Source organism: Bos javanicus, chromosome X, assembly GCF_032452875.1.
Source record: "Bos javanicus breed banteng chromosome X, ARS-OSU_banteng_1.0, whole genome shotgun sequence".
Taxonomy (NCBI): domain Eukaryota; kingdom Metazoa; phylum Chordata; class Mammalia; order Artiodactyla; family Bovidae; genus Bos; species Bos javanicus.
The window spans coordinates 53,230,734-53,258,626 of NC_083897.1; the positions used below are offsets into that span (position 1 = coordinate 53,230,734).

The 27,893-nt window shown below is 42.8% G+C and overlaps 1 protein-coding gene across 8 annotated transcripts; it reads left to right on the top strand.

Moving 5' to 3' along the window:
* LOC133242961 (nuclear RNA export factor 3-like) lies at positions 1–27,826 on the top strand. 8 transcript variants are annotated; one of them, XM_061409249.1, is made up of 18 exons: positions 592–1,210; positions 4,078–4,231; positions 5,253–5,327; positions 5,863–5,971; positions 6,113–6,210; positions 6,822–6,858; positions 7,223–7,291; positions 7,374–7,429; positions 7,569–7,676; positions 7,797–7,855; positions 7,961–8,055; positions 8,154–8,196; positions 8,716–8,788; positions 9,333–9,567; positions 9,976–10,107; positions 17,275–17,444; positions 26,123–26,331; positions 27,112–27,826. In XM_061409249.1, the coding sequence occupies exons 5-15, from the start codon at positions 6,131–6,133 to the stop codon at positions 10,075–10,077; spliced, it is 957 nt and encodes a 318-aa protein (XP_061265233.1). In that variant the 5' UTR covers positions 592–1,210; positions 4,078–4,231; positions 5,253–5,327; positions 5,863–5,971; positions 6,113–6,130; the 3' UTR covers positions 10,078–10,107; positions 17,275–17,444; positions 26,123–26,331; positions 27,112–27,826. The 8 variants fall into 8 exon arrangements, with proteins under 8 accessions (XP_061265237.1, XP_061265238.1, XP_061265233.1 ...); XM_061409251.1 differs by lacking the exon at positions 26,123–26,331 and having other exon boundaries at positions 592–3,867; positions 27,112–27,823; XM_061409247.1 differs by lacking the exon at positions 26,123–26,331 and having other exon boundaries at positions 27,112–27,823.
* The last annotated feature ends 67 nt before the right edge of the window (positions 27,827–27,893 follow it).

Below are 27,893 nucleotides of genomic sequence, written 5' to 3' on the forward strand. Positions count from 1 at the left end.
TGCTATGACCAGTGTGCTCATTTTTTGTGTGTGTGTGAAAGAAAATTCTGGTTCATGAACTAGAGCCCAGGCTTCTCCCTCCTTCCATCTTTAGAAAACCTCTGATTTGAGACTTTCAGATCTATAGTTCTGGCTCTAAGGGAGGAGATGTTTGAGAGTAAAGTGAGCAATGGGGAACTGTGGGGAGCAGCAGATGAAGCTTCCCTTACTCACTCCCCCCTCAACTCACCCTCTGCTGTACAGCCTGGTTCCCAATAGGAGTTGGGGACCCCTGCACTAGGGGATATCTGCCTACATTGACTACATTTTTTTTTTTTTTTTAAGGAGAGACTACTTTGTTTTTTTCTACTGTCATTGCAGTAAGCTACCAAGCTCTGTTTGGTATTTACTTTATATTTTCAAGGTTTTTTGTTGCTGTTGTTTTTTGGTATGATCTCTCTGGAATAGGTTAGAATTAATTCTAGACATTTTATTATGTTCAGAATAGTCAGGTACTTTGCACAAACTTCAGAAAAGCCCCTATATTGCACCAAGTATTTAGTAAAGCTATGCTTCAAGAAGTCATCTTCCAGTCCATGGAGCTCAATTCTGGCCTGTTTCTCCCAGAAGCATCTGAATGACCCTAGACAAGTGTAGCACCTCAGTAAGCCTCAGCAACCTTGGAAAGTTGATGATTTTGGTATCAGACTCCCCTTGTGAGGAATACAGGGAAGAACAGATGCAATGTAGCAAGGACAGCACATTTCCTACTGCTGGCCCTCCCAGTTCTCTGGGTCTGCAAAATGAAGGAACACAGTGTAATGTAGCTGATGCAGCGTCTGGCACAGAGAGTTCTCTGTGTTTGTAGCTACATGTATCAAGATCCCTAAGCCTCCTAATTCTAACTGGCCTCCTCTGCAGGGGTGGTACCCTTGGAAAGAGTTCCCTGGATGTTAGGTTGGTAGCAAACTCAGAGGGCAGTAATTACAGGAAGTTAAGTCTCCTCTGGCCCCCAAGACTCTCCTCCTCTATGACCTTGGGGAAGGGACTTCCTGTTAGGACCCCATCTTGTTTGTGTGGCTGTGATGAAGTGGTCTGGGGCTTGCACTCTCCTACCTCAGCAGCCTTCTTTGATATTCTACAAGCTTCCAGCTCCAGACCCACAGATTCTCTTCCAGGGCAACCTGTGAGGACGGTGGTGACAGATCTCTGCCTTCAGGCCACCCTATGGGTGAGTGGTCTGCATGAGACCTTCTCTTCAGATCCCCTCAAAGCAGAAAGGGTTCTGGGTTCCCTCCCCCACCCCAAACCACAGGACCTCACAACCACTTGACTGTCCTTGAAAGGGGGGAGAGAGCCCAGACTGACTATTTTCCAGTCTCTTGAGGAGATGGGCCAAGCGAGCTCTGACACACCCATCTCGATTCCATGTGGTAAACCTCCCCTCCGACGAAAATGGCCGTTGCTGACTTGAATTTTTCCCTGGCTAAGGAAAAGGCATGAGTCATGTTATCTTCTCAGGTCTAGGGTTTGGGGAGTGGCGAGGGTCACCTAGGTGGAGGGTAGGATTATATAAACTAATATTCTTTGGATTTATACTAGAGGTGGGGGAGGGGCAGAAAACCCACCATTACTAATGGATATTACATTAACTAGTCAGGGTAAATTGTATTAGTCCGTAGAAGATTGTTGAGGCTTTATTGCCTGGCATGTGAACTATCTGGAATGTTTGATGAGTATTTATGTGCATTGTTCTACGTTAATTAAATAAATTTGTTTAAGTTGTATTTTAAAATCCTCTTCCCTCTAGCTGAGATTTTGTTCTCCATTTTATGTGTCACTCAGTGATATGTGTTAAAATTTCCCACTGTGACTGTGGATTTGTCCATTGTTTATTTCTGTCAGTTTTTGCTTTGTATGCTGGCTTTAAGAGGCATACAAATTTAGAATTTGTATTACTATCTTCTTATTGCATTGAACCTGTTATCATAAAGAAATTTCCCTTTAAAGTGTACCTTTTACTGATATGGTTATTACCAGTTTTCTGAGGTTAATGTGGAAAAGGTGTACATTTTGCCATTTTTTATATTCTAATTTTCCTGATGATTAAATTTTGCATGTGTCTCTTTTCAGGAGTATTTGATGAGAGGTTTCTTGACCAGTCTGATAAAATGTCTATTTGGAGTATTTAGCCTGAATCTTTTAATATAAATAGATCTAATTTGGTTTATGTATATCATATTACTGTATATTTATTTTTACCTCATATACATTCCTTTCCCTTGCCTTTCCTTTGATATAGTTGATGTTTTATAACTATTAAATCGTTACTTCACATGGCTATCTAGTTAAACTTTCTTTTGCTGTTCTTGTAGTGTTCACTCTTCAGATTACAGTGGACATGTTTGCATTTTCACAGTCTAATGTTAGTTAATTAGTTCTTTAAAACTGCTCAGAGGATTATGGGACGTGAGACACTTTGATTCTCTAAACTGTCTCCAAATTTATTGTCACACATTATCGTTGTCTCTATATTTAAATCCCCAGAGGAAATGTCAATTGTGTTCTATAGCCAATACTCATTTAAATTTGCCTATATATTCCCAATGCCGTTAGTCTTTCTTTATAGCGTCTATGTGCCTCTGCTGCTACTGCTAAGTCACTTCAGTCGTGTCCGACTCTGTGCGACCCCATAGACGGCAGCCCACCAGGCTCCCCCGTCCCTGGGATTCTCCAGGCAAGAACACTGGAGTGGGTTGCCATTTCCTTCTCCAATGCATGAAAGTAAAAAGTGAAAGTGAAGTAGCTCAGTCGTATCCGACTCTTAGCGACCCCATGGACTGCAGCCTACCAGGCTCCTCCGTCCATGGGGTTTTCCAGGCAAGAGTACTGGAGTGGGGTGCCATTGCCTTCGCTGCTATGTGCCTCTACTAAGGATGATATTTCTTCTGCCCCAAAGAGTCTATAATATTTTAGATTGAAACATTTAGTCACAAATTTCCAAGTTTTTGCTACATGATGATGAAATGAATGTATATTCTTGTAAGAATGTTTCTCCTCCATTATACTTTTTTCTTACTAATATTCTTATACTGAGTTGATGTCTTGTTACTTTTGGAAACTTCTCAACCCTATTCTCTTCAAATACCTCTTCTCTACTATTCCCTCTCCTCTCTGGGACTCACATTAGCCATGTGTTAGATATACTCTTCGCATCACCTGTAATTCTCCATACTTCTCTTTTGGTATTCTCCATATTATGTCTCTCCAGACTACATTCTGGATCTTTACATCAGACTTATCTTTTATTTCTCTAATTCTTCCTTCAGGGAGATAGGTCACTTTGACCCTGGAACCATCACACCATGGTAGATTTAAGAGTATGTTTTTTGTCCTCCTAGAGCAGAACAGAAAAGTGAGACTTGGGGATGAAAAGCCACTTGTCACAGGCCACCTAGCCTGAACCAAGTACAGCAGGGTCTAACATCACAGACTACACTCTAGATCCAGACCCTTTCCCCAGTGCCTGTTTTCTTCTTAGCTGTGACTGATCCCTATCTCTCATTTCCTGAACAATGGAGCCACAGTGAGGTCTCTTAGTCTTTACTTTTAGCATTGTGATACATTTCTGTTCAGATTATAAAGTCAATGATATTTCTTCAGTAGCCATGATATTTACTGAGGACTTCTTCTGGTACTGTGACCATCAACCTGTCGTTGATGATTTTAGAGCGCACTGATAAAGTGAACCTTTTACAAAGAAGAGCACAAAGCTGGGGTATTTACCAAAGGCAACACAGATATTGGTCTGAACAGGTCACTTCCCAGCAGCACCATCTGCTTCCCATCAGAAGCACGTGATGCTCATATGGACAACCAAGCAAGACAGTAAGTGACCAGTCAGCATGACTGACATGTACCAACCAAAACCTTGTAGCTAAACATGTCATTCTTCTCTCCAACCTGGCAGAGTGAAAAATGATGGGATGAGGTTAATGTTTGAGCATTCTTCACTGTAGCTCCAATATCATTTGGAAAAATGTAAAGAAGACTTTCCAAGCCTATATGGACCACTTTGTTCTCTCCACTTCCCCACAGTGCTCCATATGCCATTCCACCCCATCATCAGAGAAGTAGTTTTCAGAAACAAGACCAAATGCATGTTAACATGGAGACAAAGCAAAAGCCTCCAGAGAGAAGAATGGAGAGAAACAGACAGGATAAGACCTTTGGGAGCTGGTTCAAGATCATAGTGAGTGTCCTGGCTAAATGGACCTAATGTGTAGAAGATGACAGACAGTCATGTTGGACTTATGTAGAGATGCTGGGAACTTTTCTGGGGAAGTGGAGTTCATAATCCATCTTATTACTACGAGGAATCTTCTTAGATCATCTAAGGATGAGTTCAGAGAAGCAACAGAAAGGAAACAGACTGGCTGCAAGGAGGAACATGGGAGAGCTTATCTAAAAGCAAAGGAGGAAAAAATAAAATAAAATAAAAGCAAAGGAGGAAACTACTGCCAGGGAGATGGAGGACTTCACACCAGATTACGTGTTTGGCTCTAGCTGGGTGTAGGAGGAGGTTGAGTCTCTGGGGTCTATGTCAGAGGGGCCGGTGAGGTGTACCTCATGTGGAACTTTATTAAAGGAAGTACCTGTGAAACATACTAACTTGATTTTTTCAGGAAAAGTATTTGAATGAAAAAAAAGGGGGTACCTAGAAAATCCATGTCTGGTGCCAAAGTCAGTGATAACAGATATTGTCCTATTTTCAAAAATGATTTAAAGCCTGATAAAATGTCCTAAAGCAAGACACAATTGTGTCTTACCTTAACCTTGGATTCTATTATATCAATTTTGTTTCCCATTTGTTCTTTGGCTCCTACATTGCCTTTGGTATAAAATATGATGAGAAGTGGCTGCTTAATTGCATTCTGAAGCAATTCAGTGTGCCCTTCATTCTAGTCAAAGTAAGAGAGGGCATGGAGGCGATGAAAGGAAAAGGGGTAGGTGGCAAGCACAGAGAATTCAGTCTGGTCTCATGTTCTGTTTCTCCTGTCACTCTGAGAAAATGCAAGCCCAGTTCTTTGTAGAGAATGTCAACATTGCCTGTGCATTGAAGAATGTCAACAGCAAGATTTTCAGTGAGGATAATGAAAGAGTGTGTGTCAGGGGCTGACTAAGGATAAGAGGGCAGGGGAGGGGCATGGTCTTGCTTGATCCCATGCACAGATTTCCTGGAGCTTACCCAGCCCCTCTTGTGTTCTCTACAGATATCTATCTTTGTTGAACCCTGTGACACACCCCAGTCTGTGCAGAAGGCGCTGAAGTCTGAAAAGGTGGGACAGGTAATGCAGACTTAGCACAAGCTGTGCACTCATACCCAGACAGTCCTCTTCCCCAACCCACCCTCAGACTCAGAGCCACTGAACCCCATCCCTAACTCTGCAGCTTACTATGAACAAACCATAGGATGCCTGCCAGCAAGCTCTTGGTATCCAGAGACTCTGCTTTGGCCCTGGTATGGCTACAGCAGTAATTGTAGGGGAGGTGAGGGTAGAGGGTCTGTCTGGGTAGAGCACTCAGAGATGATATCATGGGGTATCACAGTTGGTGCTGTAAGTACACCAGCGTGGACCCTCTCAGCTTGTCTCCCTCATCCTGGCTTCCTGGAGACTTGATAACCTGTCATATTGGAATGACACAGAACTGTAGAAATGGCATGGCTGCTTCCCTTCACATCCATTCAGCAATCATGCCCAACTTGAGGACCTAGGCCCAGTGTTGGGGCTGATGGTGTGGGTGGTCAGATAGATCGGGTAGAAAAAGCAGATTTGTCTCAGTTATCCCCTTTGGGATCCTCACTCTCTTTTCTCATCATAGCTTTTGTCCTTGGACCTGAGCAACAAGAAGCCCTACCTGGTGCATGGCCTGTCCACCCTATAGAGAATGCTTCCACCAAAAACTTGAACCTCTCCAACACTGAGGCGAGGTGGGGCACCCAGATCCTCCTTTGAAAGAAATGTGGGAGGCCTCATGGGGTGGTGACAGATGAGCGGAAGTGGATTTGTAGGGAAAGGAAGGGTGTGGGTGCAGAGCCATCTGGTCCATGTGGGTATTCCCATAATTCCAGGTGAAGGCTTCAGGGGAGATGGACAACAGTCAGCAGCTGGAACCAGAAGGGATGTGTGCAGACAGAAATACTGTGTGCACCGCTTTCCGTGATAACCAGTATGAGGTCTTCCTCTGCCTTGTCTCTACACCCCTATGTCTCACCTGTCCCCTCCTCCGTCCACTCCATATTCATCCCCTTCCATCTCCCTCCCTACCTCCTGAGCCCCACCTCAGTCACCTCCCTGCCACAGCATCCTGGGCCTGAGGGCATCCCTGAGGTGTGTCCTGACTTTTTGAAAGAGTGCTGGACCCCCAGTGAGGCAGCAAAGCACCAGGCTCTCTCCCCATATCCTCTTCTCTCCACAGCCTTCCCTGGGTCCTGAAGGAAGGAAGGGAGGGAGGGAGGGAGGGGAAGAAGGCCTGCAGACTGGATTTGAAGTGCTGGCCCTTGTGGAACCAAAGAAGGGAGTCGGAACAGTCTGGCTGGGAGTTACCCATGGAAGGAGATGAAAGAGAGGGTGGTAGGAAGGAATGGAATAAACAGTCTCTCTCTGAGTCAGTCCATGGATTTGTGACATGGGTGAGATGACCTAAGAGCCCTGGAATGGTAGGATACTGGGCTCTGTGGGGGGGCACACAGGGCTGTGATGATGTAAGTGACTTGCTCCAATGAGGAAGGTCATGTCCACAGTTTCACGGACTTTTCTCTTTTGTCTTAATTTTGACAGCACCATCCTGGAATTGTTCCCCAGGTTAAAAAGCTTGGTAAGTGCATTCCTTGATCACAGACTCCTCTAAAGAGCACTGACAGTGCCCATAAACTACTCTGAAATCTATTAGGACCCATTCAAGTTCCATTTTTGAACTTGACCCTTAAATGTCCTGGGGGAGGGGGGCGGACCATTCTCTGTGGGAACCTGAAAAGGCTCTGGATCTTCTTTAGCCATGTGTGCCACAGGCTTCAGGTAAACCATGGAGGTGACTGAAAATGTAGTCCTACCACTGGCATTTCCAGGGACACTTTCTTCCCTGACCTCTGATCCCCAACCCATCCTGGGCCCATCCTTTTCCCTGACCATCCAGCACCACATCCTGGACTGCACTGCTGACTTCCTCTTCCCTCCCCTAGGATGGCCAGGAGACACTCTCAGGTTCTAAATGTGCTGTGGAAGCCCCCAAGTGCTTACCAATGTACAAGGTGAGCACAGAGGATCCAGCAGGGTTCCAGGTGGTACAAGAGGGTGTGTCAGCCCTTGTCCTGAGGACTGTTTTAATTCCAGGGAAGTTTCTCTGGATCTGATCAGGTGAACAGTCAAATCCTGCAATTCCTGCAGCAGTAAGTACCCCTGGGAATCTGAACAAGGGGAGGGCCAGGACAGGGGAGGCCACCCAAGCTCAGGTCTGCTCATGGGAGTTTTCAAGTCTTCTTTGAGCTTCAGACCACAGAGAGAGACTCGCCTCACTTCTTCCCTCAGCTATTACTTGATCCATGACTATGGAGATCGCCAGGGACTGCTGGGCTTTTATCATGAGGAGGCCTGCTTCTTCCTGACCATTCCATTCCACTCCAAGGACTCAGGCTTGTGAGTATCACAGTGTAGACTCCTCCCCCAGGACATGTGGTTCCCCAGCAGATGCAGGGCAGCTCCTGCTGACACCTATGCTGGCCAGACCACCACCCACTGTTCCTCTGTGTCTCCTAGAAGCAGCATGCGTGCGCACTTCTTGGACAACAGGAATATGAAGATGCTCAAGGACCCCAGTGAGTGTGTGGTGGGAAGAATGGGCCGGAAAGGGTGGTAAGGGGGCCAATCACAGGGTCCATCGTGTGGCTGCCCTGACTTTCCCTTCTTCCCCTCCCCCACAGACCCGCGTGTCCAGATGATGAAACACACAAAACATGACATTGTGCGTGCCCTCTGTGCATTACCCAAAACTCAGCATGACTTCAGCTCCTTTGAGGTGGACACACCTGCTCCTCGCTTGGTGGTGAGGGGCAGAAAGGCGCAGGTGGGAAAGAGGATGAGGGGTGACTGAGTACCTGGTCTCTTCCTTATCAGGAAACGATGTTCTGCTTCTCTGTCAGTGGGGTGTTCAAGGAAGGTGAGTGTGTGTAGCCCGCTCCCCCCAGATGCCACACTGCTCTCTCGCCTGGTCAGGCTCCCTCCCACCAGAACTCTTCCTTCCAGATTCCCTCCCCTCCCCAGCCCTCAGTCTTCCCACAGACAACCCAGGTCTGAACTGCGTCCATGTCTGCCCTGCCCACCCTGGACACTAGGGACACAGGCTGTGGAGTTTGGTGGCTCCCATACCAGATCCTTACACTGAGAACCTGGGCTACTACTTAACCTCACAGTTTCCTCATAATATCCATCTCTTCAGCACCTGAGAAAAATGCATCCCATGAACTTGTGAAGTGGTTGTCATGGGGACATGTCACTGGGAGCAGACATCTCCTACAGTTGCCCTCCCCATTCCTGACATGCAACTCCCCATGTGAACAGCTATCCCCTCAGCATGAGTGTCAAGTCAGACCCTGACTGGGGAATGACGTGGGAGCCTGTAAACACGTGGGGTTCTTAGGGGGTACTCTTGCTTATTGTTTGTTGTTTGTTGTTGAAGTGGAAGGAATTTCTCAGGGCTGTGTCTGTGCCTTCACCCGGACCTTCACCACTACTCCCACCAACTTTTCCAGGTGAGAGCCATGTTGTGGGTGGGATGGCCCATCCAGCCTGGGCTCAGGGCCCTGGGCATGTGGATGCAGATCTTAGGCTGACTCAGTATTGTGGAAAGCCAGCAGGGAGATCCAAGGACCAGTCTAGCCTAGTGGTTAGGAAGAGCATGGGCTCTGGAATCAGCACATGGGTTCTCTCCTTGACCCAGTGCTCACTCTCTGTGTGACCTTGGTCAAGTCACATGATCTGTCTGTGACTCTGTCGTCTTCTGAAAAAGGGGGATCAGACTGTACACTCCTGTACTGTAATGTACTGAGTTACTGTTCAGGGTAAATGTGAAGTTGTCCCTGGGTTGGGGAACAGACTGTCCATTGAGTGAAGCTGGTAGACAATCTCTCTGAAGGTGAGCTCTGTGCGAGGCTCAGCGGAACCAGTTAAGGAGCCTGGGGACAGACACAGGAGGGTATGGAAGGGATCTAGTTGCTGAGTGTTAGTGTGGAGCAGTCAGGATTGGGGTGCAGGTGGTCCATCCATAAATTGTCCACATGTGCATTTTTCCTCCAGTCTTTGTATAGTGAATGAAGAGCTGTTTGTAAGGGAAGCCAGTCCCAGTGAAGCTCAGCGTCTGCATTCTCCATCCCAGTGCCTACACTGTCGACCACGTTCATGTTCCGCCTCTCCCCTGAGTAGCAGGAAATGGTGTGGGCTTTCTCCTCCCAGTGTGGAATCACCTCCAATAGTCTCAGAAGTGACTGCTGCGTTTGCATGGAGTTGGGAGGGAGCTGGGAGGAGTGGACGAGTAAGTAATGGGAACTTGAATGTAAATTGTTTTCCTTGTTTATTTCAGTTATTTCTACCCTGAACATTTCATTCTTAGTACATAGTAAGCTACTAGTTGTTTTGAGCAGGCTTGTATCACTTTTGTGAGTTTGGTGAATCCTGCGCCTGTCTGTACAGACAGTTGGGTTTTCAGGCACTTTTATCTTGATACACTGGGGCTGAGGTTCATTCCACTCTGTATGTCACGGTAGATGTCCAGTGGGGAGCAGGGAAAATCATTGTTCCACAACATACCACCCAAAGATACCCCTTTAATGTTTTCATCTTCATTATGTCTTCCTTGAAGTTTGCTTATGTAGGTATAGGCATATTTGTGCATATATATATATATATATATATATATATATATTTGTGTATTTATCTACAGAAAATGAGATCTCATCGTGAGAGAGAGAAAAGGAAACCAGAGACAGAAACGAAGAGAAAGAGAGGCATGTGGCTGGATGGGGAAGTGAAGTCCAAGGATTGATTACTTAATCTTCAATGCCTTGAAACTTGAGTAAGATTAAAAGTTAATGTGAAGGAGCCATCCCATCTCATTTTTTACCCTAAAATTTTCCCATGTACTCATTTTCTTTCTTAACCTCTTATTTCTACTGCAGAGTAAAGAGATATTTCAAATGGGATAGTGTAAATTTTAAGCCCAATATATATTGAGTTATTAGTGAATGAAAGAAATACCATTGTATTTCAGTAAAATGGTAGTACTTTTAGTGTTTTGTCCCACATGGAGGCAGCAGATATTGGAAATTCTGGTGTGACATGGCTGGATGTTGCATGATCTGATACCCTCTGCAGTGTTGAATGGGAGACAGGTCCAACATTTTCCTATCAATGTATTAACATAAGGAGCAGTTCAGGAGCAGCAGTTAGGCAACACCACAGCTTACTGCCCTGTTGCCATCTCTCACTGAAATCACCAGGTGAGTCAAAGGCAAGCCTGTCTTCCCAGCATGGGGACTGGATCAGAGTCTGCTCACAGATATGATGTTGGGTGCCTCTTAGGAGCTTCTGAGTCTCCCAAGAGATTAGAGTTCCTTCTCTCTTTAGAACTTTGAACTCCAGCCGTATCAGAGAGACTTTGCTTCCTTTCTAATGATATCTACTTTCTCATTAGGAGAACCATGAGAAATGACAGCGCCTGCCTTAGCCCCAGGCTTTCTCACTCACTCCTCAGGACAGCTCTGTGTTAGAGATGAGTCCCATTTCACAGATGATAGAGCTGCTCCTCTTATAGCTTCTGTCGCCTGTCCAGATAAGCAGGAACTTTGGGTGAGGTTCTGTCCCTTGCCCTCTCTGGAGGACAATGGAGCAGCCTCCCTTTTAGACTATGGGCTAGAGAAATGGTCACTTTGCTCTCCTGTGATATAACAGGCTCAAGGGGTACTCCCTCAAAAGCCCCTATTGATGAATATAATACTGCACAGACATGTGCACATGCATTCATTACCTAAGAAAAGAATTCATTATGTTCAGTTTCATGAGGAGATGAATTAGAATTAAAATGAATTGCCAGCATATCTACGTGTGTGTGTGTGTGTGTGTGTGTGTGTGTGTGTGTGTATCATCGGGCTGTGTGTAGGAAATGTATAATATCATTACTTATAAAAGCACAGTATGTCAGGTAAATATGTGGAGATGACATACCTCTGAGAGAAAGACATTTCCTTCTTTACCTCGGAGTCTCCTTTCCCTAGTGTGCAGGGCAACTTTTGAGGACTGCGGAAAAGAGAGTATCATTTGCATGTGGAAGCCCTTTAAGAATCCAGTCTGGAAGGTTCCACAGGGGCACTTTTTCTGATACCCAGAAGCAAAGAGCTGAGAGATGGCAATGGAAAGGCAGCTATGGTGGCCTTCAGTGGAGAGGAGCTGATCAGGGCAGAGTGCTTCAGCTAGGCACCTCCCTGGTAGCCTCCACATCACCACTGTCTGCAGCTGAGAACCAGGAACGCTATTGGGTAAGAATCTTCCCTGGGTCGTTAGAGGATGGGCACAGGGCCAAGCACCCAGGGAGAGCCCAATGCTTGTCTGCATCTTTCACCTCCGCAATCTTCACTTCCTATGTACTCCACTCTCAGTTGGGTTCATCCCTAACTTCTTGCTGATTACCACCTCCACCATTCATATTTTGGCTGAGTAGTAAGAAAAATAATAGTACACATAAAACTGAAAAAAAACCCATAAAAATGATAAAAGATACCAAGCACACATATTAGATAAATGACTAACTTATCAAGGTAAATCATTCAGCACATAATGGTTCACAGCATCAAATCCTGGTCTTCTGACTGAAAAGGCTCTGCCCATCACCTCTGTTTCTGTAGTGAGTGTACTTATGCGTTAGGACTGAGGCCAACACAGGTAAGGGACTCAGCACAGGTCCTGTGGTCAGCTGATGACTCTGGAACTGGAGATTTGCTTGATGACTTCTGTCTAGCTGACCTGTGCCTATTCTCTGCTCTCCTGTACTAATCCTTCCTTGGGGGTTCAATAAGAAGTTACTTCTGGTCAAACTAGAGTTTGAAAAAAGACACCAGAAAGTGTGAGGAAATAGGAATTGATGAGATGGAACCAACGTTTACTTGATGCTACATTTCCAGATACTTTTTCAAATCTCCTATTTAAGAGGACATAGGCAGAAATGTTCTGAGGTGGTGCTAGTGGTAAAGAACCTGCTTCCCAATGCAGATAGACATAAGAGAGCAGGTTCGATCCCTGGGTCAGGAAGATCCCCTGGAGAAAGAAATGGCAACCCACCCAGTATTCTTGCCCGGAGAATCCCATGGACAAAGGAGCCTGGTGGGCTGCAGTCCATAGCATCGCATAGAGATAGACACAGCTGAAGCGACTTAGCATGCACACACAAGATGCAAGGTGGGCCAGGAGTAATACACCTCAAAGTCCCGTTGTATATGAGCCGTTCTCTGAGGTTTTCTCCTTTTCTTCTAACAAGTCTATAAGTAGGCGCCCGCAGTCCTGTTTTACAGATGGTCAGCCTCAGGCTGACAGAGAATGTAAAATTTCCAGGGTCAGATGCTTACCCTTTGCCCTCTGCACAGGCCAGACCAGCAGCTGCATTTTAGATGATGGATTTCCAGGGCTTAAAGACTGATCGTGGAAAATTCACCTGATGTAGAATCTAGGTTGTGTCATGCTCCCCACTGGACATGAAGATGATAATGGGGACGAAGTCCTACTCCCTGGGCCAGGAGGAATGGGTGTGGGGGCCACAGTGATTACCTGATTCCTGAGGTGCTGAACTGAACCCAGGAGGCAGCACAAGCTGTTACTCTTTGGAAAGAGGACCTGGATTGTAGGACAGTAACATGTTCAACTACTATATGAAACCTGTTTTACATTTTATCTCATTCAGCCCTACTCTTTTCAAGGCCAATATGCACTCACAAACAGTGAGAAAGAGAGTTTTTTGCGTGTGATTTTTTTTTTATTTTTTTACTTTACAGAATTGTATTGGTTTTGCCATACATCAACATGCATCTGCCACGGGTATACACGTGCTCCCCATCCTGAACCCCACCTCCCACGTCCCTCCCCATACCATTCCTCTGGGTCATCCCGGTACACCAGCCCCAGGGTTCCTGTATCCTGCATTGAACCTGGACTGGCGATTCGTTTCTTATATGATATTATACATGGTTTAATGCCATTCTCCCAAATCATCCCCCAAATCATCCCCCCCTCTCTCCCACAGAGTCCAAAAGACTAAGCTTATTATACAGAGTGAAGTAAGCCAGAAAGAAAAACACCAATACAGTATACTAATGCATATATATGGAATTTAGAAAGATGGTAACAACAACCCTGTATGCGAGACAGCAAAAGAGACACAGATGTGTGTGAATTTTTTAAATTGAGATACAGCTGATGTAGGGCATTATTTTCAGGTGTACAGTAAAGCAATTTGGATATATATATATGTATTTCAGCTTATTATCCATATATTATTATAAATTAATCAGTATAATGTCTGTACCTTACTGTAATTCCTTATTGGTTACCCTTTTTGTGATAAAAGCTTGTATCTGTTAACCCCAAATTCCTGTTAATTAATTTCTGTCCCTCCCCACTCCCTATCCCCTTTGGTAATCATAAGCTCAGTTTGTCTGTCTGTGAGTCTGTTTCTGTATTGAATATAGATTCATTTGTATGATTTTTAAGATTCAACATATAAATGATATCATATCATAGTTACTTTCTCTTTCTGACTGACTTAACTAACTATAATATTCACTAGGTCTGTCTATGTTGCTGCAAATGGTAATATTTCATCCTTTTATGGCCGAGTGATGGTCCACTGTTTGGGTGACTGTGTGTGTGTGTGTGTGTGTGTATCATATCACATCTTCTTAAGCTAGTCATCTGTTGATGGGTACTTGTGTTGTTTGAGTGTCTTGATTACTGTAAATGGTGCTGCTATGAATGACAGTTTTCTTTCCTTCCGGCTATGTTCCCAGAAGTGGAAATGCTGGATCCTATGGTAGCTATATTTGTAGCTTCCTCAAGTACTTCCATACCAATCTCCATAGTGGCTGCACCAATTTAATTCCCACCCGCAGTGTATCAAGGTCCCTTTTCTCCACACCCTCTCCAGAACTTATTATTTGTAGACTTTCTGATGATAGCCAGTCTGACCCATGTGAGGCATAACCTCATTGTGCTTCTGATTTGCATTTCCCTAATATTTACTTATGTTGAGCCTCTTTTCCAGTTCCTCTTGGAGATCTGCATCTCTTTGGAAAAATATTTAGATCTTCTCCCCATTTTTTCATTTTGTTGTTTACCTTTTGTTTTAGAGTTGTGCATTTTGGATATTAAATCCTTGACAGCCACGACATTTCAAATATTTTTCTCTCATCCCATAAGTTGTCATTTCATTTTGCTGATGGCTTCCTTTGCTGTGCAAACCCTTTTAAGTTTAGTTAGGTTCCATTTGTTTATCTTTGTTTTAATTTATTTTGCCTTGGGAGACTGATCTAAGAAGATATTGCTATGATTGTTTTGTCAGAGTGTTTGTTGCTTCTGGTCTCAGAATTCTAAGAGTTTATATTTAGGTCTTTAAACCATTTTGAGTTTATTTTGTATATGGTGCGAGGGGGTGTTCTAATTTCACTGATTTACATGTAGCTGTCCAGTTTTCCCAGCACCACTTGTTGGAGAGACTGTCTTTTCTCCATTGTACATTCTTGCCTCCCTTGTTGAAGATTAATTGACCATAGGTGCATGGGTTTGGGCTTCCCGGGTGGCACTAGAGGTGAAGAATCCTCCTGCAATGCAGGAGACGTGGGTTCCATCCCCGGGTCAGGAAGATGCCCTGGCAGAGGGCATGGCAACCCACTCCAGTATTCTTGCCTGGAGAATCCATGGGCAGAGGAGCCTGGTGGGCTACAGTCCATGGGGTTGCAAAGAGTCAGACACGACTAAAGTGACTTCGCACGCAGGCACACACTCGTGGGATTATGTCTGGACTCTCTACTCTGCCATTGATACATATGTCTGCTTTTGTTCCAGTATCAAGTTGCTTTGATGACTGTAGTTTCCTAGTATAGCCTGAAGTCTGGGAGGGTTATGCCTCAAGCTTTGTTCCTTAACTCAGGATTGCTTTGGTAATTCTGGGTCTTTTTGTAGTTCCATATAAATTTTTGAAATATTTGTTCTAGTTCTGTGAAAATGTCATAGGTTTTTTTTGATAAGCATTGCATTAAATATGTTGATATCTTTGGGAGGTGTAGACATGTTTAAGTGTTCTGATCTAAGATCATGGGATATCTTTTGAATTCTTTGAATTTTCTTCCAATTATTTGATCAAGGTTTTAGAGTTTTTATGTCTTGGTTAAGTTTATTCTTAGGTATTTTTGATGGCATTTTAAATGGGATTGTTGTTTTTTTGTGTGTGTTTTTTTTTTTTTTTTTGCAATCTCTTTCTGATATTTCTTTATTAGTGTGATGGAATGCAATAGATTCCTATAGATTAATCTTCTATTCTGCTACCTTGCTCCGTTCATTTCAGGGAACAGAATGTAAAAGTTAAGTAACATGACCTAGGAAACAGCATTATTAACTACTACTTCAGGATTCATAAACGGGAGTTACAAAAATGATTCAGCATTTCCCATTTTATACTTTAACTGACATTCGACATCCCAGGAAGCATCATTATTCAGTTGTTCTTTTCAAAACAATGTGAAGAACATGCAAAACACTAAAACTCATTACAAAGTATTGGATACCCTCTGCATAACAACATTAAAAACTGTGTAAACACCTGGAGATATTATATTCACATATAGATTTCTTAAGCTATAGAGTAGGTCAATGATATCAACAGCACACAAAAACACTTGACTTTTTTTTTATACCATTCATTTGTGAATGATGCAATTTATTTTTTCAATTTTTTTTAATTTTTTTATTTTTTTTTAATTTTTTATTCCTTTATTTCTCATGTGTTCCACATCCTGAACCCTCCTCCCTCCTCCCTCCCCATACCAACAAAAACACTTGAAAAGAAAAAAAAAACTATGTAAATAAGTAAGAATTAAATCATATTAAGTGAACAGGATTGTCATGATGTACCAAAAATATGATGCTATTTTTTGCAAAGAATATATATCAGCATGGGTGTATGAGTGTGATTAAATATGTTAGTGCATTACATGCAGAGAAAAATCTGGAAAGTAGGCACCAAGAAGTTAAGAGAAACTCATGTCTCTATTTTTTCCATATGTGTTAAACAAAGAGAAGTATTAATTGGTGACTTATCAACATATTAAGAGAAAGTTTTGTAAAACGGGTTTATCAACAGCTGAGTCACAAAAGAATGGTGTAGAAATACATTCATTGACTTAGGTATTAAACAGATCTCTGTAATGATTATTTGGTGAATATGCATTGTCAAAGATAGAGGATGTTTTTATTTTATAACGTTGCCTTTCTAGGGTGTTTTCAATATGTAATTTACTGAATAAAATGTTGAAAATACAAAAAATTGCACCCTGATAAAGATACAACATTCATATATTCATTGTTTCAGAAGGCGTTGAAAACAATGTATTTGACAGTTTTCTATATGTGTGTGTATTTATATGTGTTTTTTGTCTCAAATTGTTTATATCAATTATCCATACACTAATTCGTGCAGCTTTCTACTCAATTCACTAGGAGGCTGGATTTCCAGTCCCGGGCTTGATGATCCCAGCATGGGCATAAACACAGAAGGATTGCTGCCAGTGTGAAGTCTAGAAATCTTGGCCTGTGGAGGGGAATCCGTTCCATTCCACACCAATACCACGGCTCTTTCCGTCCCCCATCCTTTGCCAAACCCCCAGTTCAGACATTCACACCTGCAGTTCTGACTCTGTTCACCAGGTGGCAGCACTCTCCATTTTCTACATATTTTTCTTTCTCTCCCTCAAGGAAAAGACATTATTTTTTTTTAAGTAAAAAGTTTCCTAAAAGACAGAAGTAGGTACAATGGGCTTTAAGTTTCTTTGAAAATTCAGACGTGTGTAAAAAGACTAACAGGATATGCGTGTAGTTTCTATCCTGCTTCTCACTGAGGTATTATGTATACCGTGTGTGTACTATGTGGAGGGACTGTCGGTCCAATTCCTTATCTGCATCTCAGCCTCTCTGTCTTCATCCGCAGACCTGCATAACTGGAAATGCCTATAGGAAACATGATGGACGTTAGTGGCCATCCCTTGGGGATGGGGATACAACCCTCATCCCTTTGACTTCAGACCTCATTCTAAGCAACAGTAGTCCAAGCTTGACCCCGAGTCTTGGAAACTATCATGGAAACAAGAAATGATGTAGGTGAGTGGGAGAGCTTGTAACATGGGACAATGTGGCACCTTCTAACTCAAACCTCTGTCCTTTTGCATAGGACTAATACCTACTTATTACCTTTTCTGACTGGGCATTGCTCAGAGAGTCAAGGATGAGGTGGTCAGTGTTGGTTTCAGTTTTGCTTCTTCTCACCAGATCCAGCTGCAGGTTTCCCTTTCTTTTGTTCTGTCAAAATGGTACACTTTGGAATTGGTTTGGAATTTATTACCCCTGAGGAGATAAGAGGGTGGTTCTATCCATTTAGTCATCTGACATGTCCATTTGAGATGCCATGGAATTCCTGCTTTATAAAGATGTTCTCTGCCAGTCAGGGGGAGCCTGGCATGTATCCACAAGAGATGGAAAAGAATAGAGACTGAGCTATCAAGACAAACACAGGACAGAAACTCTGGTCCAAATGCCCAATCTATTGACTCAAAGAAATGGTTTTCCCAGATTTCTCCCATGATGGTCACTTGTTTTCTGGGTTCCTCTTATACCTGACACTCTAATATGATCCTTTGTTCTCTTTCTCCTGTCCACAAATGTACACCCCCAGTCGTTTCCTCTAGAAGCTAGTAGTTGAGAAATGTTTTCCAAAGATGACTTCAAATCCAGAAACAGGAAGGGAAAACCATGGTAACACTCGATTCCATTAAAAATTGCATGGCAAAAAATCACATAAGCAAAGTAAAATGAAAAATTACACATTGGGGAAAATATACAACTTATCTAACCAACGAAGTTTATGTCCTTGTACAGAAAGCTTATGAAAATAAAAGGCAAATTAGAACATTCTGAAGCAGATAGTGTACTACATACAAAGAAATATTTCCAGAAAATATGTTCCTTAAACATGTTAAAAACTATTTAACCTAACTCTTGACTAAGAGATGCAAAGAGAAAAAAAAAAAAAAACAAGATGCCTCTTCTCATCATTTACATAGTCTGTGAAGTAATATGGAGACATATACGTTGCTGGTTGTAATGTGACATGGTACAACTCCTAACCAGGGAATTTGTTATGATTTTATAAAATTACCAGGAGACTTACCATTGGAATCAGCAACCTCTTCTAAGAAATTACCCTAAAGTAACAATGTAAAAAGAAAAAAAGATTTAAGTACAAAATCATTCCTGCCAGAATAATGCATACAGCAGAAGATAAGAAACAAGACACATACAACATATATATTCAACCAGCCCCCTGTTGCGAGGGTCTGGTTGAATAAACTGTGGTCCATCTACATCCAAAAGGACTATGCAGCTATAAAAACCAATAAGAGTAAAAAAAACCAATAAGACTCTCTTTCTCTATTGCTATGGAGTCATTGCCAGGATATAATGTTCAGTGATACTAAACAACAGGTGTAGAAAAGTGTGTAGAGCTGCTGCTGTCCCATAGGATAGCCACTAGCCTCAAGTAACTACTTACAGGAAGTTAAATTAAAATTACATGGCATTAAGAATCAATCACAGTTGCCACGTTTTAGTAGCTAAATGTTCAATTCCTGAATAAAATGTTAGTTAATGACTGCCATGTTGAACAGCACAGATACAGAATATTTTCCTCGCTCCACGGAAATTTCTATTGGATAGCACTGGTATAAAGTATGACAACTTTTACATCTGAAAGGAGAAACAAATGTATGTTATCTGTTCTTATATTCTCTAAACTGGGCAGTAAATACAATCGATGATAAAAATGTGTACCTATAAGGGGACAGAAGAGCAACCCAGGATGCATGACAATGATGTAGATTTTCTGACTATGAGATCTAGGTTTATTAGCTCTATTCGCTGAAAGGGGCAAGAAACATTGACCAATCTAGTAGCAATCAGCAACTGTAGTCCCTGCACTGAATTTTCTAAACACATTTCCCACTGAAAGGCACCAGGCTTCCTGGAGAAATGCCTGATTTCTGGTCTAGGTAAGGATTGTACAAGGTGGGTCTGGACTGAACTCTCGTAACAGAAATTATATCAAAAAGAAAAATAACCTGAGGGGCTCCCACTGACCAAAGATAGAACAATTGGACCATCAAAAACATTCATGCTTATAATGGGGACTGCAGCCATGAAATGAAAAGACGCTTGCTCCTTGGAAGAAAAGCTATGACCCACCTAGACAGCATATTAAAAAGCAGAGACATTACTTTGCCAAGAAAGGTCTGTCTAGTCAAAGCTATGGTTTATCCAGTAGTCATGTATGGATGTGAGAGCTGGACTATAAAGAAAGCTGAGTGCTGAAGAACTGATGCTTTTGAACTGTGGTTTGGAGAACACTCTTGAGAGTCCCTTGGACTGCAAGGAGATCCAACTAGTCCATCCTAAAGGAAATCAGTCCTGAATATTCACTGGAAGGACTGATGCTGAGGCGGAAGCTCCAATACTTTTGGCCACCTGATGGGAAGAACCGACTCATTGGAGAATCCCCTGGTGCTGGGAAAGATTGAAGGCGGGAGGAGAAGGGGATGACAGAGGATGAGATGGTTGGATGGCATCACCAACGTAATGGACATGAGTTTGAGTAGGCTCCAGGAGTTGGTGATAGACAGGGAAGCCTGGCGTGCTGCAGTCCACGGGGTGGCAAAGAGTCGGACACGACTGAGTGACTGAACTGAACTGACGTAGGGAATCCTCAGGCTCCCAACACGGGAGTCATCTGCTGTTCCCACTCTCAGCTTCCCTCCACAAGCCTGGCCACCTGCAGCCTGTGAGAGGTGGGCCAGGCCCAACTGCAGGGAATGGGTCTTGAAGGGCAGCCTGGGGGGCCTTGCAGAAACTTGGGGTGCAGAGGAAGTTCTGGGGTCTGTCCTTTGCACTCAGACATTGAAGGTCCATTTCAGTGCACCCCTCCCCAATATCTAGAAGCTTAAATGAGGCCAAAGATCGAGGGTGTGAAGGTTTAAAATATCCCAGCTGGCTCCAGATGGGGTGGACCATGAAATTGAAGCCAGCAAGAGGGCCTAGGGGGCTCATTGCCTAGTAGGGGAGCTGTGGGGGTCTTCAAAGCCTTCAGCAGGCCACGATTGGCTGCCCCAGCCCAGGAGGCTTTGCCAAGGAAAGCTGTCACCAGCCCCCCAGTTTGAGCCTCACCTTAACACACCCCAGTAACCCCCTGAACACCCGATGCCACAATTTGTTCACACATCCCCTCGGGCCCCCAGACCACAAGATGACCACATGCTGCATGTGGGTACATTCAGCCCAGCACACTTGCCAGGAGGATCAAGCACGTAGGAGGTGCCCCAAGGAAAGGGGACACCAGGGGTCAAAGATGACGTATACCTGCTCACACAGATAGGTAATAGTTGTGGACCCAGGAATCATTTATGACTCTGCCGTATGATCATCCCAATTGAGCAGCCTCAGGGAAATCACATGGCTAAGAGAAGGGAATCTGTCTCTAAACAAATGTTACATTCAACAGTTAGGAAGGGTCTCCACTTCCCAGCATTTTAACTAAGGTCTTGAGTTGACAGTAGTTTCTCAACATGCATCACTCTGTCCTTTCCAAATAAACTCTCTTGAAATGAAGGCAAGCTCGTGGGTTTAACCACCCAGTTAGCAAAGCAGTGAACACCACAGAGACGGGAAAGGTTGAGAGCCTTCATGAACATCCAGAGGGGCAAATGTTCAAAGGGCAGGTTTCAGGGAAAATTTAGTCCCAGGATCATTCAAAGTCCCCATAAACAGTCAACAGAGGTAAATGAAAGCACCTTTGAAGTACCTTCCTTGTTGTTGTTCAGTAATTGCTCATGTCCAGCTCTTTGCAACCCTATGGACTGCAGCACACCAGGCTTCCGGTGTCCTCCACTATCTCTCGGAGTTTGCTCAAACTCATGTCTACTGAGTCCATGATACTATCCAACCATCTCATCTTCTGCCATCCCCTTCTCCTCCCGCTTCAATCTTTCCCAGCAATCAGGGTCTTTTCCATTGAGTTGGCTCTTCACATCAGGTGGCAAAAATACTGGAGCTTCAGCTTCAGAATCAGTCCTTCCAGTGAGTATTCAGGGTTGGTTTCCTTTAGGATTGACTGGCTCCATCTCCTGCTGTCCAAGGGACTCTCGTGAGTCTTCTATAGCACCACAATTCAAAAGCATCAATTCTTTGGCGTTCAGCCTTCTTCGTGGTCCAACTGTCACATCACTGCATGACTACTGGAAAAATCATAGTATTATACGGACCTTTGTCAGCAAACTGATGTCTCTGCTTTTTAATACGCTGTCTAGGTTTGTCATAGCTTTACTTTCAAGGAGTGAATGTCTTTTAACTTCCTGACTACAGTCACCATCAGCACTAATTTTGGAGCCCAAGACTATAAAATCTAACACTGTTTTCATTTTCCCCCATATATTTGCAATAAAGTGATGGGACCAGATGCCATTATCTTCATTTTTTTGAATGTTGAGTTTTAAGCCATTTTTTTCACTCTCCTCTTTCGCCTTCATCAAGAGGCTCTTTAGTTTTTCTTTGCTTTCTGCCATTAGAGTGGTATCATCTGCGTATCTGAGGTTACTGATATTTCTCCCTGCAATCTAATTCCAGTCTGTGATCCATCCAGCCCAGCATTTCACATGATATACTCTGCAGATAAGTTCAATAAACAGGGTGGTAATAGATAGCCTTGACGTACTCCTTTCCCACTTTGGAACCAGTCCTTTGTTCCATGTCTGGTTCTAACTGCTTCTTCTTGACCTGCATACAGGTTTCCCCAGAGGCAAGTAAGGTGCTCTGGTATTCCTGTCTCTTTACAAATTTTCCACAGTTTGTTGTGATCCATACAGTCAAAGGCTTTAGCGTTACCTATGAAGCAGAAGTAGATGCTTTTCTCGAATTCCCATCTTCTTTCTATGATCCAACAGATGTTGGCAGTTTGATCTCTGGTTCCTTTGCCAATCCAGCTTGTACATCTGGACATTCTTGGTCCTCATACTTTTGAAGCCTAGCTTGAAGGATTTTGAGCATTACCTTGCTGGCATGTGAAATGAGTGCAATTGTGCCGTAGTTTGAATATTCTTTGGCATTGGCTTTCTTTCGGATTGGAATGAAAACTGACCCTTTCCAGTCCTGTGGCCGTTGTTGAATTTTCCAAATTTGATGGCATATTGAGGGCAGGACTTTAACAGCATCATCGTTTAGGATATGAAACAGCTCAGCTGAAAGTCCATCACCTCCACTTGCTTTGTTTCTAGTAATGCTTCCTAAGGTCCACTTGACTTCACATTTCAAGATGTCTGGCTGTAGGTGAGGGACGACATTATCTCAGTTATCCAGGCATTAAGATCATTTTTGTACAGCAGACACCTTCTTTGGGGCACCTAAAATAATCCCAGGAAAGGAAAATATACACATGCCCAACACTAGTAATACAAAATTGGGTCACCTTCAAAATTGAGGCATCCATAAAGTGACCAAAAGTCTGTGTGTTAGTCTGCATACAGGAAAACACACTCCTTTCAGTCACTGTCTTCTTAGACCAGGTTGTGGCTATCAGATTTTAGCTCTGCAGAAATGCAAAGTGCAAAAAAAAAATGTAAATGATAGTGAAGGTGAATATTAAATTTGGGGTTATCTTGGGGTTGGATAAGACTCTTGAGAGTCCCTTGGACTGCAAGGAGATCCAATCAGTCCATTGTAAAGATTAGTCCTGGGAGTCCATTGGAGGGACTGATGTTGAAGCTGAAACTCCAATACATTGGTCACTTGATGTGAAGAGCTGACTCATTTGAAAAGACCCTGATGCTGGGAAAGCTTGAGGGCAGGAGGACAAGGGGATGACAGAGGATGAGATGGTTGGATGGCATCACCGACTCAATGGACATGAGTTTGGGTAGACTCCAGGAGTTGGTGGTGGACAGGGAGGCCTGCCATGCTGTGGTTCACGGGGTCACAAAGAGTTGAACACGACTGAGCAGCTGAAATGAACTGAACTGAACTGAACTGAACTGTCACGGCAGTGCTGTGTTGTGATACACCTCACTGAGCTGATGAAAGGACTTGAGACAACAAAGGAGGAGAAAAGCCTGAGTGATGTCAGCGACGATGCAGAGATGGAACAAACCAGAGAGCTAGCAGGTGGACAGAATGTTCTGGCCAGGAATGTGACTCCAGGAGGCAGGTAGGACCTCACTGGCAGATGGAGTCCCTGGGGTCTGGGGACAGAGAGAAATTAAAGAGGGTGTATATTTTCCAGATGGCATGGGGCATCTCTTACTCATGAATTCTTCCCCTTTAAGTCTGCTTCCTACTTTCAAGGAGGTTCAGGGAACTGAGTATCAGCACAGTTTCCCTACTCTCAGTGGACCTGGTCCCTCTCTGCTCCGTGGACCAGTGAGAGACATGTGGGGCACTTTACTCCTTACCATTGTTGTCACTTTTCAGTGTATGAAGGGGCTGTGTAGTGTCCATGGAAGCAAATATGGTCCTTCCCCAATCAGTCCTACACCCAGATAGCCTCAGTGCCCAGGAGTGTCCCATCAGTTACCTCTCAGCCTTATGTGCTCACCTGGGAGCCCCCACTCTTCACTCCAGTCAGAGTGGACTCCCCATCTCTTCCCTTCCATCCACCCCTCCTTTAGTCTTGCCCACTGTTCCAGGCCTAGTTCCTCTTTCAGGAATCTCTGATGACTCCAGTGAACATCAAGATTGTTCAGGATTGTTGTCTATTCAGGATCTTTTGTTCCCTACCGATTTTAGAATTATTGGATTTGGTTCTATGAAAAATGTCATTGTCATTTTGATAGAGGTTGATTTGAATCTGTAGATTGCTTTGGTGTTATGGTCATTTTAGCAACATTAAGATTTTCAATCCATAAGATGCACTATCTTTCCATTTATTTGTGCCTCTTTCATTTTCTTTCACCAGTGTCTTACTGTTTGCACTATAGAGGTGTTTCACCTCGTTTGTTAAATCTGTTTCTAGGTATTTTATTCTTTTTTATGCAATTGTAATGATATTGAGCACCTTTTCATATACATGTTGACCATTTATATATAATCTTTGGGAAAATATCTCTCTAGGTCATTTGCCAAATTTTACTCAGACTTTTCTATATTGAGTTGTGTGATTTCCTTACATATTTTGAAAATTAATTGCATGTTATATACACAGTTTACAAAGATTCTCTCCAATTCCACAGGTTACCTGTTTATTTTGTTGACTGTTTCTTTTGTTGTGCAAGATGTTTTGTTTTGTGGTCCCACTTGTTGGTTTTTGCTTTTGTTACTTGTGCATTTGTAATATATCGAAAAATCACTGCCACAACCAATGCCAAGGAGCTTTTTCTTCTATTCATAAAACCTGGGAGTTTTATGGTTTCAGGAAATAGCAAGAGAACTAGAAATAGAAAAGGGACCTGAATACCTGAATGCATTTTTGCAATCTCATGATAAAACTTTAACCCCGAGGAGCTGTTTCTTATGGGAGTGAAGAAAGTGGTTTCTTGAAAGGAATCTGCCCTTGGTGGAGATGCTGTGAAGATTTTTGAAATGACAATGAAGGATTTAGAATATTCCATGATTTAGAATATTAGATAAAACAGTGGCACGTTTTGAGAGGATAGACTCCAGTTTTGAAAGAAATTCTTCAGTGGGTAAAAGGCTAACAAACAACACTTCATGCTAGTTGTTTCTGAAAAAGAAGAGTCAATTGATACAGCAAACGTTAGTGTTGTTTCATTTAAAGAAGTTACCATGGCCACCCCAACCTTCAACAGCCACCACCCTAATCAGTCAGCAGCCATCAAAACACATGCCTGACCCTCCACCAGCCAAACGATTATGGCTCTCTAAACTTTCAGATATTTGTTAGCAAGTTTCAGCAATCAAGTATTTTTAATTAAGATATGCACTTAGTTTTTTAGACAATGCTATTGTACACTGAATAGCCTACAGTACAGTATAGACATAATTTTTATAAGACATGGAGAACCAAAAAATTTATGTTATTCACTTTGTTGCCATATGGGCTTTCTTGCAATGGTGTGCAACCAATTCACAGTATTTCCAACATATACTTGTATCTATAATTGAGGCAAGGTTGAGTGAATTGGTAGGAAGAATAAAGTTTAGGTTCAGAAGACGTGGGTCCCAGTCTGGAACCAGCCAATGAGTAGGAGCATGCCGTGCAGCAGTGTAGACCATTAAAGTAGGTCCTGAACCTCAGGTTCCCCATCCAGGGAGTGACCACTCTCTCCTTCATACGGTCCTTATCAGGATTTACTGAAACCACAAGACAGTAAAGGTCACCCAGAGTGTTGAGTCTCAGTCAGGTCTGGCTGAGGCTCAGTTTTGTCACCTATAAGGAATGAATTACAATGTGGAGTTTGTAGTTATGTCAAAAGGATTAAATGTTATACGTAGATTAAAGATAAGCCAGTGTCATTTTATGTACATAATTAATGAGAATATAAAAATGGTGATATCTCATCAGAGGTTAATGGAACATTTTTCTTCCTTCTTTAGTTTTTTTTTATTACTTTCAAAGCTCATTTAAATATTTTGAAATATATTTAAGAGTATTCCACAAAACAAATTATTCAAAAATTTTAAGACTTGCAATTCTACCTCAGGAAGATTCATTTGGTTTTTGCCACGCAAAACCAATCCACTAAAACTGACAGACTGTCCATACATTGCTACCATGGGCTCTTTTACAGAAGGAGAAACAATCCCCAGCTGCCACAGGTTCTCAGAAATACAGAGTCTGATTTTTGTCTGAGGAACGATGCTGCAGTTCCTTTGCTGAAGTGTCCCCAGCATCCCCCTTCAAAGTGGAACAGTGAATTTTCGGTGACTCTTCAGACAAGATATTTGAAAAGTTCAGCATCTGAAGTCAACTATGTGATGCTACAGCCTCTGAAAACTGGTGCGCTCACAGCCTTCGGTCCCCATTCACATGCAAAGTGTGTCTGGAGATGACAAATGTGGTGGAGTCATTATATGCCTGAAGTGAAGTGAAGTGAAGTCGCTCAGTCACGTCCGACTCTTTGCGACCCCATGGACTGTAGCCCACCAGGCTCCTTGGTCCGTGGGATTTTCCAGGCATGAATACTGGAGTGTGTTGCCATTTCCTTCTCCAGGGGATCTTCCCGACCCAGGGATTGAACCCAGGTCTCCCGCTTTGTAGGCAGACGCTTTACCATCTGAGCTACCAGGGAAGCCCCCCATTATATGCCTAGTGGTAATCAAACCAGTAGGGTGTGTCTGGGACTTCTCACATGAGGTGATCTTTAAGCTGAGATCTGAGCTTAAGGAGGCTTTAGCCAGCAAAAGGGGTAAGGGTGGAGACGAGCCAAATATAACAGGAAGGACATACCCTGTAATCTGGTTCATCCCTTTGGAAAATCCAGAGTGGAAATCCCTTACCCATCAGTCTATCACTCAGGGAAAAACTTTGTGAACCTTAACAGGACAGCTGTAGAGAGATGTACATGAACCCCTTCTGCCTTCCTTGCTCCCACCTCAGGCATATACTAACCAGTTGTTCTCTAAGAGTCATATTATTACTATGATTTCTATGTGGGAAACCACAGAGAAGAAAATTGTTAGGCAAAGCAATCTGAGCATGAATTTATTTTATATATTCTCCCACTACTCGCAATGCAAAGCAACTTTTACAACATTTTTCATTCCTTTTCCCAAATAGCACTTCTCACTGGATAAAATTCAAAAACTGGAGATCTGTGCCACCTGGTGAACATATCTGGAATAAAAGCCTTGGAAGGAGGAAAGGAGCAAGATGCCCATCACTAGGAAATATCTGGTAGGATTTTATGGTAAATGAATCAGTAAGGGTGAGTCAGAGCCCATGTACATTAAATCTACTGGCAAGAGCTTTTCTTCAGCCTCTCCCTCCCTGTTGTGACAGGAAACTGATATACATGTGATTAAAAGAGTAAAGAGAAAGTGTAGTGTGAAAAAAATTATCGACTCATATATAAACACAGTTAAGCCACATAAATTGTTTTTTGAAATAAAATTCACAACTAGTTCTATACTATAATGTTATAAAAATTGTCATTAATTACTTTTCTGACTTCAAATTAATATCTTTCTTTTCAAAACTAATGAAATGCAGGGATGTGTATACAATAGATAAAGTATATTTTTATGTTTTATTAATCTTTTTCCATAACACGAAATGTATTCTTGATAATTTACTTTGTTCCCCAGATATATTTCTCTGTGTACAGTATTAAATAAGTAAATTTACATGAGCATATCCGTTCTTCCACATGTTGTTCACAGTATGTATATATACTAAGTTCTGTATCTATATATCTATGTTGATATATGTATGTATGTTTATGTAAATATACATATGTAAATGTATGTACATTCATATATACTTCCAATATAACTGCTTTTGTATTTGTTTGATCTTTATATGTTTGTGAATCATAGTTCTCATTCAAGGTTTTAAGAGAC

Excerpts from the sequence above, each read along its gene's own strand:
- LOC133242961 (XM_061409249.1), top strand. The coding sequence starts at position 6,131 with ATGGACAACAGTCAGCAGCTGGAACCAGAAGGGATGTGTGCAGACAGA. Across the intron at positions 6,211-6,821 it reads ACCGCTTTCCGTGATAACCA|CACCATCCTGGAATTGTTCC; the intron begins GTATGAGGTCTT and ends TAATTTTGACAG. Across the intron at positions 7,677-7,796 it reads CACTCCAAGGACTCAGGCTT|AAGCAGCATGCGTGCGCACT; the intron begins GTGAGTATCACA and ends TGTGTCTCCTAG.